The sequence below is a fragment of the Echeneis naucrates genome, chromosome 5 (genome assembly GCF_900963305.1).
Source record: "Echeneis naucrates chromosome 5, fEcheNa1.1, whole genome shotgun sequence".
Lineage (NCBI taxonomy): Eukaryota > Metazoa > Chordata > Actinopteri > Carangiformes > Echeneidae > Echeneis > Echeneis naucrates.
Window position 1 is genome coordinate 16,344,009 of NC_042515.1, and position 14,533 is coordinate 16,358,541.

General features: G+C 42.2%; 1 protein-coding gene across 4 annotated transcripts; it reads right to left on the reverse strand.

Annotated features, from left to right (window-relative positions):
• Nucleotides 1-1,559: 1,559 nt before the first annotated feature.
• hipk1b (homeodomain interacting protein kinase 1b) lies at nt 1,560-13,720 on the reverse strand. 4 transcript variants are annotated; one of them, XM_029502394.1, is made up of 18 exons: nt 13,365-13,720; nt 11,415-12,145; nt 10,390-10,581; nt 10,046-10,227; nt 9,760-9,883; nt 9,387-9,506; nt 9,093-9,179; nt 8,763-8,947; nt 8,530-8,680; nt 7,862-8,048; nt 7,351-7,469; nt 5,644-5,778; nt 4,479-4,624; nt 4,267-4,338; nt 3,796-3,966; nt 3,431-3,645; nt 3,225-3,334; nt 1,560-2,909 (listed from the first exon to the last, which is right to left on the reverse strand). In XM_029502394.1, exons 2-18 carry the CDS (start codon nt 12,141-12,143, stop codon nt 2,439-2,441), a joined length of 3,396 nt encoding a protein of 1,131 aa, XP_029358254.1. In that variant the 5' UTR covers nt 12,144-12,145; nt 13,365-13,720; the 3' UTR covers nt 1,560-2,438. The 4 variants fall into 4 exon arrangements, with proteins under 4 accessions (XP_029358254.1, XP_029358253.1, XP_029358256.1 ...); XM_029502393.1 differs by having other exon boundaries at nt 4,479-4,627; nt 13,365-13,719; XM_029502396.1 differs by lacking the exon at nt 5,644-5,778 and having other exon boundaries at nt 13,365-13,719.
• Nucleotides 13,721-14,533: the final 813 nt, after the last annotated feature.

Below are 14,533 nucleotides of genomic sequence, written 5' to 3' on the forward strand. Positions count from 1 at the left end.
GAGAATATTTAGGTTTTTCAGAAAATACATCTGTCCTGTTTCAGAAGCAAATCTGTGTACTACCAGTTCTTTTTACCATCACATCCTGAGACAGTATTTCCTGGAGTATGAGACAGCAAGGTGTGGAGGGGAAGATCACACGGACTGACCTCTGGCAGGCTGTCTACGATGTCCTTCCCAGCCCATCCAGCCTGCACTGCTGGGGCTTGGTCCATACACCAGCATGCCCCCCTTTGCCAGAGAAAGAGCACCATGGAACAGATATTGAGCTGCTGCACAATAGCTCTGGGGGAAGGCCGATACCAATGGCAACACGACCAGGTGCTCAAGACCATTGCTGAGAGCATCTGCAGTGCCATCACCAGCTCTTGGCGGTCATCAACTTCATCAGAGCTGGGGAGAAGCCAAGAACAACAGCAGGGCTTCTCAACACTGCACAGGACCCTCAGCATGTTGCTAAGACCGCCCTTAGACCTGACACTGTCCTGGTGCCAGAGGCAACAAAGAGCGTTGCCGTGGGAAGAACAACAGCCTGGTCAGCAGCTACCACAGACGAGGCTGGAGGGCAAGGTTGGGTGCAGCATCACAGGTGAGGAGGGCCATCGACAACTGCATAGATCTGCCCTCTTAATCCAGAGCCACGAGGCTCTTGTTGGGCTTTGCTGCCAACAAGAAGTAGAGAGGAAGAGGTAGGGAATCGAACCCAGGGGTGGCATGCCTGCCAGTTAACTTTTATTGTGAATTTTTTTCATGTAGCACCTATTTGTTTTATTTATTTATTTTTTTTCAAGTAATGTTTGATACTCCTTCAAAGTTATTGGGAGCCAAACTGTGGACTGTTGGCACCAGCGTGATAAGACAAATTAATATTTCATTTACAGTGTTCATAGTGATTAAATTAATGAAAGTGACACTGACTTTCTGATTTTGATATCAGATCCTTGGAACCAGCCGGAGTGAACTCAGGTTTCTTGGACTCCAGGAAACGAACAGCAAAGAAAAGGTATTCATTAATTCACACTAAGCCTGCTTAAAGAAAAATAATCAAGTCATTTTTGTGAATTGGTGGTTATTTTATTGAAAACACTGACAGTGGATTATTTGAGCTGAAACCGTTTTCCCTGAATTAGTAGCCTCTTAACTATACTATGTTAAGATGAAATACAGTTAAATTTTCAGACATTACAACACAAAACTGATGCAAACAGTGAAAGATTCACTTTGGAAAAAATCCCCCAAAACAAACAACTTTCATAACCCACAGAAACCATCCACAGATTCACCTCCGCTAACTCAAGACGGTGGCTGGAGTCTGAACAGACAGGATGAACAGTGACAGTAGTTATCATGTATATGGAAAAACATTAAGTTTGCATCTTCTTATATCCATCAGTCATTGTACAGCAGTGTGGGTCGTTTGTGACAACCATCTAGCAAGCATTTCCAACGTGTTAAGGGAAGAAAATGGACAAAAAAAAGTTACATTAAAACTGGCCATAAATTCATTTCCATAATGAGCAGGTCCTACACAATCAAGATTCACAGATAATATAGAATAATTTTTTTTGTAATCGGTCCATGTGGAACTGGCTTTTTCATATTTCAAGGAGAGAAAGAAGGGAAACAAGATTCATTTCTTTTTTTTTTTCTTAAATGATTAAAATCTAAATCTTTTCATGCCACTCAGGATGGTAAGCCCTCTTCTCTGTACGTCATAAATACATTCAGCACTCAGTTGATGCATTTTAAAAAGGGCATGATTAATCCCACCTACAGACTGTCACTACATAAACACTATCACATGTGCACTTAAATTAACATGTATCCATCACAGTTTTCACCACACCTCTCTTCTTCAGCCTCTTCCTTGACATTCCTCTTCCTACCTCACATTGACAACATAATTTAAACATATTAAAAGACATTTGTGAATAAACAAAGACATGGCTAAGGTAATGTCTTTGTTTATAACAGCTAAAAACACAGGGGCTCACTGGATTAGTGTGAAAACTGGGCAACAAGGCTTGTGACTTGTAACTTGCGAGTCGGGCGTCTCTAAGCTCACCCTAAAGTGTCGTTGCATTGTGACAGGAGGAAAAGCTCTCTTCACACAAAGCCTCAAGATAAACAGGTGTAAAATACATTTACCACAATGCCTACATTTGGATAAGATGGGGATAATATATAACTATAAACAATATTTTTTTTTTTTTTAAAAGGGAAACTAAATTGATACAATATCAAATAATACCAAAGAACATTTCAAAAACACTAAAACAGTCCACAGTTGGAGGTGAAATTCTGCCTTGTGGACAAAAGCAGCAAACAAATAAGTGACCAACAGTTATTCTACTAGAAATACAGTTGAACTGTCCCTCTGTCTTAGTAAGTGGGGAAGTATTTTTCCTTTTCATTGTTCCAGGTGTGTGTGTGGCTCCCTATAGGTAGGGGTACTGTGTGAGGCGCCTGGGGCTCAGCTGGTAGGCACTGTAAGCCTCGGCCCGGGGCGTCACGCTGACATAGGGAGAACCAGTGGTGAACTGATGCTGGTAGGCTGCCGGGAGGCCGTGCAGCAGGCTGCTGACGGAATCCCTGCGACTGGCCGAGTCCCTCCTGGAGGAGGAGGATGAGGTGTATGTTGCTGCATAGGCGGAGGGGGAATGACCGTGGCTGCTGTGACCACGGCCCAGCAGCTGCTCCATGGCCTGAGAAGCGGAGGAAAGGGCTGTGGATGCTGGGTAGGTGTATATACTGGGGCCAGGGGCTGTGGCTGACGTCAGGGCAGAGACTTCTGGGAAATTGTAGTGAGAGGCCGAGACAGCTGGGGGAAAGGTCTGCTGGCGATGCAAAGACGAGTCGCTGTTGGATGCCCCTGAACGCTCCTGAGATGAAGAAACCACCGGCTGGACCTACAAAGAAAGAAAGATGCATCGATGAGAATCATCAAAATTCAGAGCTGGTTATGAGCGATTACGAAACAACCTTTAGTAACCTAAAAGAAGCTTCATGGTTGTAACATAATGAATAAGATGCAGTTCTTACACCAGAGATCTGTCCTTCAAATAGTTGTCAGCAACTATCTTATCAGCAGTGTTTAACTGAACATACTGAGCAGAGCACTTTTCCATTCACGTGCCTCAATTATTATGATACACTAAACAGAGTTAGACATTGAACTTTATAACAACCATTGCTGTTTGCAAAACAACCACACACAGTCTAACCTGGCTGAGGTTTAAAGGGTGTGACTGGCTTGGCGCCAGTCCATGATGCTCCATGCTCTCCCCTGAACTGCACGGCTGTCGGCTGGATCTCTTAGGCTTTATGTAGCTCACTGCGGATTTAAAGTTAAATGTTAAATTCTGCTTCTTTTTCATTCAAAAAAAAAAAAAAGAATGCTCACACACAAACACCGAAGGCACACACTCACCATTTTCTAAGCGACCACGTGAAGTTGCCCCTCTCTCTGACCCCTGGGTTTTGATTGAAGGTGCCACCACGGCCAAAGACTTGACCTGGCGTGATGACACGGTGCTAGCTGGGTTAAGTGTGCGGGGAAGTGGAGTCAAAGGGCTGGCTGTGGAGGAGTCCGAGTCGTGCACCGTTACACAGCTGATAACGTTAGTGCGCTGGCTCAGACCAACACTATGTCAACAGAGAGACGGTGTTACTTTGCAGCACATTGCAAGGAAATGAGAAAAGTAGGTCTTCTAGTCTTTATGTCAGATGTTCAGGATCAAAAATAACAACTGCACTAAATAACGTTTTTAGTGCAGAGGATTTTCTTTTGCTTACCTAGCGGGATGAAACTTGCGCTCATCCTCTGTGTCGGTGTCACTGTGAATAGTGATGATGCTGACTGCTGGGCTGGGTGTGTCGGAGATGATGATTGGTTGGGACAATGTGGCACTGGAACTGGGTGGGGTCACGCCACTACTGCTGAGTAATGATGCTGCCGACAAACCCCTTAACAGACAAACAAAGAAAAATGTGTGTGTGAGATAGAGTGATTACAGTGGTTGTGCTAACAGATTAAAAACCAGAGGACAAAGGGATGCACTTAATCCCCTTGCCATGTGAATACCATGGTAAAAACCTACTGATCAGCTGTTGAGGTAAACTCAAAGCATAAGTAGAAGAAAACTAAATTTGGAACCGGCATAATTATCTTTGACAGCAAACCAACTGGTACAGAGATACATTATCTGTACATTTTGTTCCCCTACTTTACTTTTCAGTCTGTGAACATTGCTGGGCTGTACCAACCTGTTTCTGTTCTCTCCACGTCTAGCTTTCACTTTCTTCCTCTCCTGCTGAGTCCTGGATTGGGCTGTGTTCCTGTTAAGGGACAAGTTAGTGATGGACACCAATGTTAAAATGAAAACATCAATAATCAACATGCTTACTATCCTGATGGGACTCTCAGTAATGTGTGCCCATTTAAATTAAAGTTAGACATCAGTGGATGGCTGACTGACCTCCAGTTGTGTCCCAGCTGTGTGGAAGCATCTGAGTGGAGTGTTTCCAGAGGAGATTCAGTGACATTTGACTGGTGGATGGCCACCCCTGGGACCTGCTGCCATGATGATGGTATGAGGATTTGTTGGGTGCCAGTGGGCCAGGCCTGCTGAGAAAAGCGACAGACAAGCACACCTCAGAAAATGTAATATCAAGGATTAGCCCTTAATGAAATGACATTATTTGATTACTGGAATGGGCCAGACAAACTGAGCCATGCTGAGAAACAAATTCAAAGACTGAAGACAAAGAGCCAAAATATGGGCAACCTGCTCTACAGGCAAAGCACAAAGCTAGATAAGCGAGCAACCTTTACCAAGCCATTCTCATATTATTGCATAGCCCTGCAACAAATCCACAAGATGATAACATGCAAACAACATAACAAGACACTAAACGGTCAGATCAGATAAAGACAAATATAAACAGAACCACTGTGCCTGTTAAAGAAGAAACACTGAAGAGAGAGATTAGTTTAGTTCACTGATGCCAAACAGTCTGCTGATAAGCTGTCTTGGGAAAAGGCATGCCACAAGTTCTGGGGCTGAAACAAGAGATGTGTGTCAGAGATTCAGGCTGACAAGTATGGATTTTAGTGAGCTTTATAGCTGCAACCTCCTCTGCTGAAATCAACGATGGACAGGACAAGAGAAGCTGCAAGCAAAGCGCAGACCAATTCAGCAACACATGCGCTCCATGCCCTCAGCACACCTATGGGGAAAGACTGTGGGGGAGGGAATGAGAGAGCATGTGAATGATGTGGGGAGAGGGTGCCGACTGGAGTGAAAAGATTGTAAATTTAGTTAATTCTGATCTAATGTCACAAAAGGGAATTTAAAAACATGAACATCAGGAGGGATAATGGTAATTTCCCAATGGCTAATAGTTAACCAACCATGATTCTGACATCCATAACAAGTCCACACAGTGAAGAGGGAGGATGTAGAGATACCATACATAAAATAAAGACTATCCCCATACAACATGTGACACAGAGGGGGAGAAATAAAATTGCAAACAAATGATAAGAAAAAAGGGAAAGTGGGGCAGGAGAGAGATGGCATTGTTAGTGGTAGAGGGAATAGTGTGCATATGCTTTCTTCAGGGATGTCATCTTTGCTTTACCAGCACTGTGGCTGTGTGCTCCAGGAGGGTCGGCCGACCCACCCCGGTACCAAGCCCAAGGGGCAGAGAATACTGGGGGGCTAAGCCTGCTGAGGGTGGGTGCAGGGTGGCCACCATCAGGGGTGTGCAGGAACCCTGGAGGAGGGAGGGAGGATAGTGGAGGGCAGGGTTAAGGTGGGAGGATAAGTTATGTCCTTCAAGGCTATGATCAAATGTAGACAAATGGATTGAGTGGATAAAACCAGCTGCACAAGGAATGCACACTGGCCATCTGGACACATGGTCTCTGCAGGGGGCAGCAATTACTCCTAATTTTAGCAAACAGCAATTAACCAGCTTTTTGTGCCAGATTAGTCTCTCACACTACACATCTGGCCTCCATCCCAGACAGGACACTGGGAATGGGAGAGACCTAGTCCAGAGTCACAGTCCAAACAGTTTTGGAAACAAACCCAAGGCAGGATGCAATCAGCAGAAGCACAAACAACACTGTCACCCAAGCAACATCTCTTTTTTTTTTTACACCAGCGTAAGAGGCATTGGGGGGAAAAAAAAAAACAAACAAAACAAAAACAAAAAACAACCTCTCAGTGACAGGAAACTTTTTATTAAAAATTATTATTCACTCCTCCCTGGCCAATAAGTTTGGCCAGCTTTGCTGACAGCAAGAGGACAAGGGGGTATGAAAGGAGAAACCAGAAAGGGACACTGGTCAGAAATCGTCATTACTCTGTGAATGAGCAAAACTTGACACCACTGCTCTCACCTTGGTGCTAGTGACATATCATTCATAGATGTCCCCAGATTTCTACAGCAGTGGTGGCTTTTCAAGTTACTAATGGATGGCAGCAGGAAAATTGCACTGTACAGTTACGGTAAATAGAGGAATGCTGTAAATATACTGCCCTGATGCAAAAAAAAATAAATAAAAAATTTCAATAAAACTCATTAACATACAACTTTCATTCTCTTTCTACCAGAGAGCCCCATATGAAAAACGGTCTCCTCATCCTATGTTTAACCAATTCAGATGTGTCATTGGAAGTTCCTGTTGATTAAAGCTCCAATCTGAAGCTTATTTCCATATTTTACATTAAAACAGAAAAATTACTAATGTTAGGTTTCCGTTCCATCTCCAGTCCTCCATATTTTCATATATACATACACACTTTCTTTTTCATACAAGTAAAATTTTTCCATTATTTTTCTCCACCAATCACATCTTTTTTCTTAACTTTTTTTATTCTCTCTCTCTGGTTATCAGGCATTCTAACATCTGCATCTAAGAGGAATCCAAACAGTAAACCAAGCCAGAGGTCAACATCAGCTGACCCATGCTAAACCATACAGATAGAAAGCCAAAAGCATATTTGAACCACGTGAGATTTACAGATGAATAGAAAAAAAAAATCTTGATTGACTACTGGCAGTAATCGTGCTTACTTCTCAACTGGAAGAAAATTGTGCTACATTCTGTTTAATCCTGCAAAAGTTTACAAGGGTCTTAGATATGACACTAAATTTGCCACCACATGACCATATCACCATATCAGTGATGCCATGGCTCATCCAACATGAAAATGACAAGAAAAGATACAGAAGGTTGTGGATTTTGTTTGATGGTACATTCATACATACAAGTAAACAAAATCTTTTAAAGGATTAGCCTCGCATAGACATGAAAACATACAGCTTAAAATCTCATACCTGTGTGAGCATACTTGGCTGGATCTGCAATGACTGAGCAGATTGGTTTTGAGGTACTATAGGTACGGAGTTATCCATCCTCACAGGGAAACTGGAACTCTTACCGGATGGCTGTAGCCCTGTAATGTGAGAAAAACCAATGTCAATAAATAATGTGGGAACACAATCACAACAGGTATTTGAAAGTATTCCTAGTTAGAGAAACCAGGATATGTGAGATGGATTGTTCTAAAATGAAGTTGGATAATTTAGCGCACATTTCAGTTCAGATTTCCACTATCTCAGTCTTCAATTCAACAGTAGTAATTAAAAAAGGCAGATAAAAGAAAATAATCAGTGTGCCAGTAGAGAGGTATGGCACAAATAAGCGGATGAGTTATGGATGAGCAGCTTCCAAATCACGGAAAACAAATAAGCCACTGTGACATGTTGTGGTATTTGATTCACGTTCAAATATGACTTCACTTCCCTTGTGTTGTTATTCTCCTCTGAATGCAACTGTACCATTTACCTTGAATAGTGGAGGGTGGGCAGACAATGAGAGTCTGTTGGAAGGGTTCTGTCTGACTACACATCCCCGCAGGACGTGTTGGAATCGGGACACTCTGTTGAGCCAGCCCAGGAATGTTGATGGTTGCTTGCTGATACAGAGCTGGCTGGTAGTTCAGCAAAGGCACCGCTCCCCCTGCAGAAGGCACCTGTTAGGGAAATTAAAAACACCACTGATTAATACCAGAGTGGGGCCTTAATTACATTCCCTAGTGGATGTGCATACAGACAGTTGCAGACATAATGGGCGCATGTTCCATGTATATGTGGTTAATCGGCATCTATTTAATCTGCACAGGATGATTGAAATTATTTTATCCAAACAAGAATATCTAGCTGCTTTGTTTGTTGTACTGAGCATTATCATATTGAAAAACAAAAGAAAAAGTATTTTTTTTATTTGCAGCTGATTAATTCAACTGGCCCAAGTTCCAGTCCTTGCAACGGGTTTAGCAATTACGGGAGGTTACTATGGCTGCAAGCTATAGACTGGTTTGCTGCACTGTATTCATTTTCATTTCAGTGTTGTACAACAACAAGAGACACTGCAACAGGAAGGCAAGCTTCACTTAAGTATTATTATTTATTTAGTTGTACTTAAGACCACATAAACACAGTAATTGGTCATACCTGGTTATGCTGGTTAAGTTGGCTACTGAAGGTAACAGTGAGATTGCCAGCTGCAGTGCTTGGGACTGCATTGGTGGAGTACAAGGATTTGCCACTGTCATAAGAGCTCCTTCGCTTACAGATCTCCATGTTCTGGAAGCACGACTTCACACTAGAGGGTATGAAGTGACAGAGATTTAGCAATAACATTTGAATAAATGAAACAAAATAGCCGTACCCTGATACACACTTACTGGGAGCTGTGGGGATAATCCATGAGGTGGCTCATGGTGACAAAGGGGTGGCCCAGAGTTTTTGTTGGTGTGATTCTTTTGTCAGCATCCAGACGGAGCATCCTCTTCAAGAGGTCTATAAACTCTCGTCTATCAGCTTTCTCAGCCAACATGTCTGTCCCCTCCAAATGAGACGATAGGTTGACCTGAAATTCACAAAATAGCCCGCAGAGCAGTCAACAAAATGGGAGAGGGTAATGTAATTCCTTACTCTGTACATTTCATGATGCGTGTGGAGCGTAACAACCCATCCAGAAACTAGAGTGCACTTCATCTAAGATATGCATCTACCTGCATCATATCATCCAGACAGTTAAAGATATACTTCCTGGCCTCCTTGGACTTGATTCCCATCTCCATTTCATGTTCTGCTGGAGTCTGGAAAAACAATGTGTAATCCATTTATTTTTAAGATGAAAAGTATTTGACTGGTAAATCATTCAAATGATGTCCTTCAACTCTATTCTCTATTGAGAAAATCTAATCAGGGGCATCATGACTGACATAAAAAGCTTCAACATATTTTGCTGTTAACCAACTTAATTGGCATAAGTTCCTTAAGATTTCATATGTGGTCTTAGTCACCTTTAGCCTCCAGAGTGGATAGCTGGAGTCAGGGCCTCGATTGAAGAAGCGGCTGGTCTTAGTCCCAGCACTCAGAAGATACTCAGCTGGAAGGCCCTGAGTCTGGGAAATGTAACGAATCTGTAAAAGACAAAAAGTTCCGTGGATATGACAGAAATTGTCTGATTAACTTTAATACCTTGCAGATTGTTGCTTGTTCTTCTGCTGCACTTTTGTTTCTCTTGGCATATAACATTGTGAGTTTCAACAAAAAAACTCTTATGACAGAGCAAGAAGTTGCACCTTTAATTACTTCTGAAAGGCTACCTTGTGCCGTTTAAGATTTTTCCGCATCCATTGCTAAGGCCTAGGAAGCATTAACATTAGTACTGACCTGGTCATACTCAGAGGCACCAGGGTACAGAGGCCAACCCAGAAACAGCTCCGCTATCACACAGCCTAAAGACCACATGTCAATGGCCTCACAGAATGGCAGTCCCAAAATGATCTCTGGAGCCCTAGACAGCAAAGAGACAATTCACAGACTAGTACCACATAGATATGGCTTGGCAACCAAGTTTTATCATAAAAAAGGTGGCTAATTTGTAAGCACTCTTCTCAGATTGCAAGGGAGGGTGCATTTAGGTTAAAAAAGGATAATTGGATGTTTTGGCACTAACCTGTAGTAGCGAGACTGTAAGTAGGTTGAGCAGACAGCCTTAGACACATGACTTGCTGAGCCAAAGTCAATAACCTTCACCCTGTAGGGCTGTCTAAGTGGATCGACGAGCATGATGTTCTCAGGTTTCAGGTCAGCATGAATCAGACCCAGACTCTTCAACTTCATTAGTGCTGTAGCCACCTAAAGATACAAACACATTAACATTCTAGATGTAAAAGAGATGCTTTCAGATTCTAAATATAACATTAGCTACAACAAGACAGAAGTAGTGTGATAGGTAATTGTATAATAATTGATGTTAAAATAATTAGTTTAAAAAATATAAAGGTTTTTTCATTCAACCTGCTGTAGGATGGGTCTGATGTGCCGTAGGGGGAGTGGGCTGAACTTGCTGTGCTTTAGAAAGTCATAAAGGTTCTGCTCCAGCATCTCAAACACAAGACAGGTGTGACCTTTGTGTTGGAAGCATTCATATGAACGCACAAAGTTGTATTCATCCGCGTTCTCTGCACTCAGCCGGTTCAGGATGCCCACCTATGACAGAAAGAAATAATCCCATGTAACTGACAAATATGTGCTGTTTGACACAGCTTTCACACAATGAAATACAAGAAATATTAAGTGTATAATCATGCTATTTTATGTGTAGATTTCTTTCAGTGGTTGCAAGTTTGATCTGATGTCTTTGCTCCAAAATATATCCATCTCTGTCCAGACAGCCGTTTATGCTACATGTCGGAGCCGGCACTGTATTAACCCATCTATAAAATGGATGACATAAAACTTCAAATACACTGCACAAGTAAATGCTGGTGTAAAGAGGAAACTGTTGTGGACAAGATGACAAGTGCAGAATTTAACTGCACAGCAACTGATAGCACAATATTGTAGTTCTTTATCCCCGCTGCATCCAGTGCTGTCCCAATCAGGAGCGAGTGCAGGTATCTGCCCCACTGATCCAAAGTTATTCCTTTCTTTCCCTCAAGACAACTATGCATTCTGGAGTTTTCATACTACAAGAGATTCAGCATTTTTTCAGGGGCTTTGAAAACTCAGAATTAAAAAATAATTCCCACTTAAAACGTATCACAATATCTGCCAATTAATGTGTTTTTTGCATATCATGTAGCCCTAATGTATAGCTGCTCAGTTCTCACACATAAAGCCTGTGGTAAAGGAGAATGCAGCATTGATAAAATATTGTTTATCATCATCACAAGAAGCTACAAAAGAATGTCAGGACATTTTGATGTCATAAATAAATGAGTTTTGTATCCACCTATTGCACATTGTTACTACTGTGCAGGGAAGTTTGTCAACAAAGAAAGGGTACGCACATACTTTTTCTGTAAAAAAAGTCTGGTTACCTCAATTTGGCCCTGACGAGCATATGAAGGATGGTTTTTCAGGATCTTGATGGCCACAATCTCATTGGTGCCCCTTTTCCAGCATTTGGCTACTTGTCCAAACGTGCCTCTTCCCAGGAACTCCAGCACTTCATAACTACAGGACACTGAACAAAGGATCTCATGTTGGACTAGCTGATAATCTCCTTCACCATTAGAGCTACTGCTCTTGGTCGTTGGAGCTGAGTGGGGTATAGACTGGCCTGTGCCTCCTCCTCCAGCACCTGTACGGGTGGAATAAGTTGCTGCTGGAGCTGAGAGCTCTTCTAGTATTTGGACACTCCCACATCCACTCCCACTGCTTTCATTGGCCTCTTCAATTTTTCTTTTCTGCCCATGCCGGTGTCCCCTCGTTTCAGAAGACACCTCAGCATGTGCATAAGAGGAGGACGTTGCCTGTTCAGTGACACGTCGACTAGAACCACGGGGAAGACTGCCAGTGCTATCAGCTGCTCGTACCACCACTTGACCCCTGGAGCCAGGAGCTGTAGGAGGGAAAACCAGAGATGGTGCGAATGGTGGTACGGCCATTGCAGGTGTGAAGGTGTACGCTGACTGGCCAGCTAAGGAGCTGTAAGCTTCGGTGGTGGATACATCCCAAACATTGCTCTCCACCTTCAGCTTCTTAACGCGGCAAAAGGCACTGGAGGAGATCGAAGGTGGGGAGAAGACCTGCAGCTGAGAGCTCATAGCTTTAAAAAAACAAAAAAAACAAAAAAAAAAAAGATTGACAATAATTAGAGCAGTGAGTGAGGGTATAGTACATATAAGAAAACTGCTGACTATATACTGGACCATAAAATAGACTCCAAAATTAGGTTGAAAATAAATTTGGCAAAATAAGTAAACAATCAAACAAATAAATAAATAGGGTTCTGATAACTACTGGTAGCTATTTTGCAATATTTTAGTGATATTCTATTAAATCAGTGATTAATCATCATTAAAAAGGCAGCTGTAAACTGAAAATGTCAAACTTGAGCGAGGGCAAGTTTTATTCAATGCTGTGGTAAGTTTCAATTTTAGCAAAGTAAAAGTATACCGGCAAAGGAGTTTTCACAGTTCAATGACCTCTACACACAAAACAGTAGATAATCATGTGGATATATCTTAAAACTTGCTAGAAAAATAGCGCCTGCCTCACAACAAGCAACAGCTAACATGATGATCATGTCTTCTCCTTTAACTTCGACTTGTTTTGTCAATAAAAGATAGAAAGAAACGGAAAGTGTGCCAAATGGCTTGACAGTTGAGTAAATCCATATCAAGATATTGTCAGTTCATTTTCACGCAGCTAAATAACCTCTATCCCAGAAGACAAAGAATTAGAGGGTCAAGTAAGAAAGTAAAATTCACATCAGTCAATCAGAAATATGTCGGCTGGAATCCAATCCTGCAACATCGGTACAAAAGGCCTTCTGTCTACGGCAGGATTTCTGGATTTAGGTTTAACCATCGTCTTCCGCTGCTTGGATAATTTGCAAACTAGTATGGGGAAACTGTGCATTTCTGATTTAACTTACTGACATTATCTTTTGACGTATATAATATGAGCGTGTGTCTCATAACTCTGACTGCATAATTTACACCACTGTTAAGATAGCTCGAGCAATGTGTTTTCCACCATGGTGACATTAGATCCAGATCACGACTAGACAAACGGATGATCATAAGTAACCTTTCACTGTCGTGATGGGCCGAGTCGTCGGTGGCCCACTACCACAGACGAGCTTTCGGGACAAAATAAACAGCCAAAGCTACTTCACTCGCCGATGCTAACAGGCTAACGGCGTCAACTTTCTGAAAATATGCCGTTCAACAGTCAGCGGTTAATCTGACAAAAAAGAGATTAAATAAAATGAGAAGAGACATCAAAAAGGTACACAACACACTGAAACTGTCGCTCCATACCGGATTGGATGTTTTTACGGCGTCGAAAAACTGCTTCGTCCAAGGTTTAAAGCCAACTGCAGTCTGCTGGAGCAGCGTTATCCAATTAGCTTCCGCTAGCTACAGTTAGCTCCAAGCTAGGCCTGCATTGTTTCTTCAGCCGACGGAGAGCTGGGCAGAGGCGGAGGCTTTCGCGAGGCCAGTTCTCCGAGGGAAAACACTACAGTGTCATTGTCTTATTACATTAAATTATATAGCACTAAAATACATACATGTGTCTATTAAAACATAGTAAATTCTAGTCTAACGCCGTCTCTCTAGAAAGCAGCGAAATCCACTTTTCACCGGAACAAACCACGTCCTTCATCAGCTGCAAGCCAGACGACATTTCCGCTTTCTACCGTAATTACCGTGGAGTTGGCAGGCGACGCGCCCTACCATGAGTTATTTCCTTCGATTTCAAGGGAAAATGTGGATTTTCTTCATAAAATATCAAAGTCACTGTTCTAATAAGACACGTCCATCTGTCGAAAGAAAGTTTGGGTCTCATTTAATGCCGTTTCGGAATTCACGGAAAAGGCGTCACCATCATTTTACGGTAAAGAGTCATTGACGTGACGTAATGACAGTCCCAGTAATTTTCCGGCAGGTCTGATTCATGTTCCAGTGTTTGGGAACATCGTCTCCATGGTGCTGAGTTACAAAGCTTTACATTAACCACGCACAGTGGGTGGGTTTCGTTTAGAGGTTAAAAGTACACATATTTATTTATTTTTTTGTATTATCCATGGGATGGTGGGGAAAATCTAAAAAACTTTCCACTCTTGCTGCTCTCGCTGGACCGCTTGGCCGGACCCCTCCACAGAGACCGATTCTCAGTCTTACTGTGCCAAGCAACAAAACTGCCTATTTTTAAAAATACTGAAATTCATTTTTATTATGCTCCATTAACACAGGTGAAAACTTTTTCAACTATCCACACGTCTTTTAAGTTAAAACTTTCCTGTCATTAATGTGAATTTCAGTAATTGTGGGTTGTCATGCAACATATTCATAACATTTGTACGGAGAGAGTTGCTTTATGTTTAATCTGAGCTCGTATTAGTTAGTTGGTATCCTCTTAGTTTACTCGGGCCTCACTGTTTCAGTTATTGCTCATATGATTCGAGCTAATTTGTCTTTAAAAATGT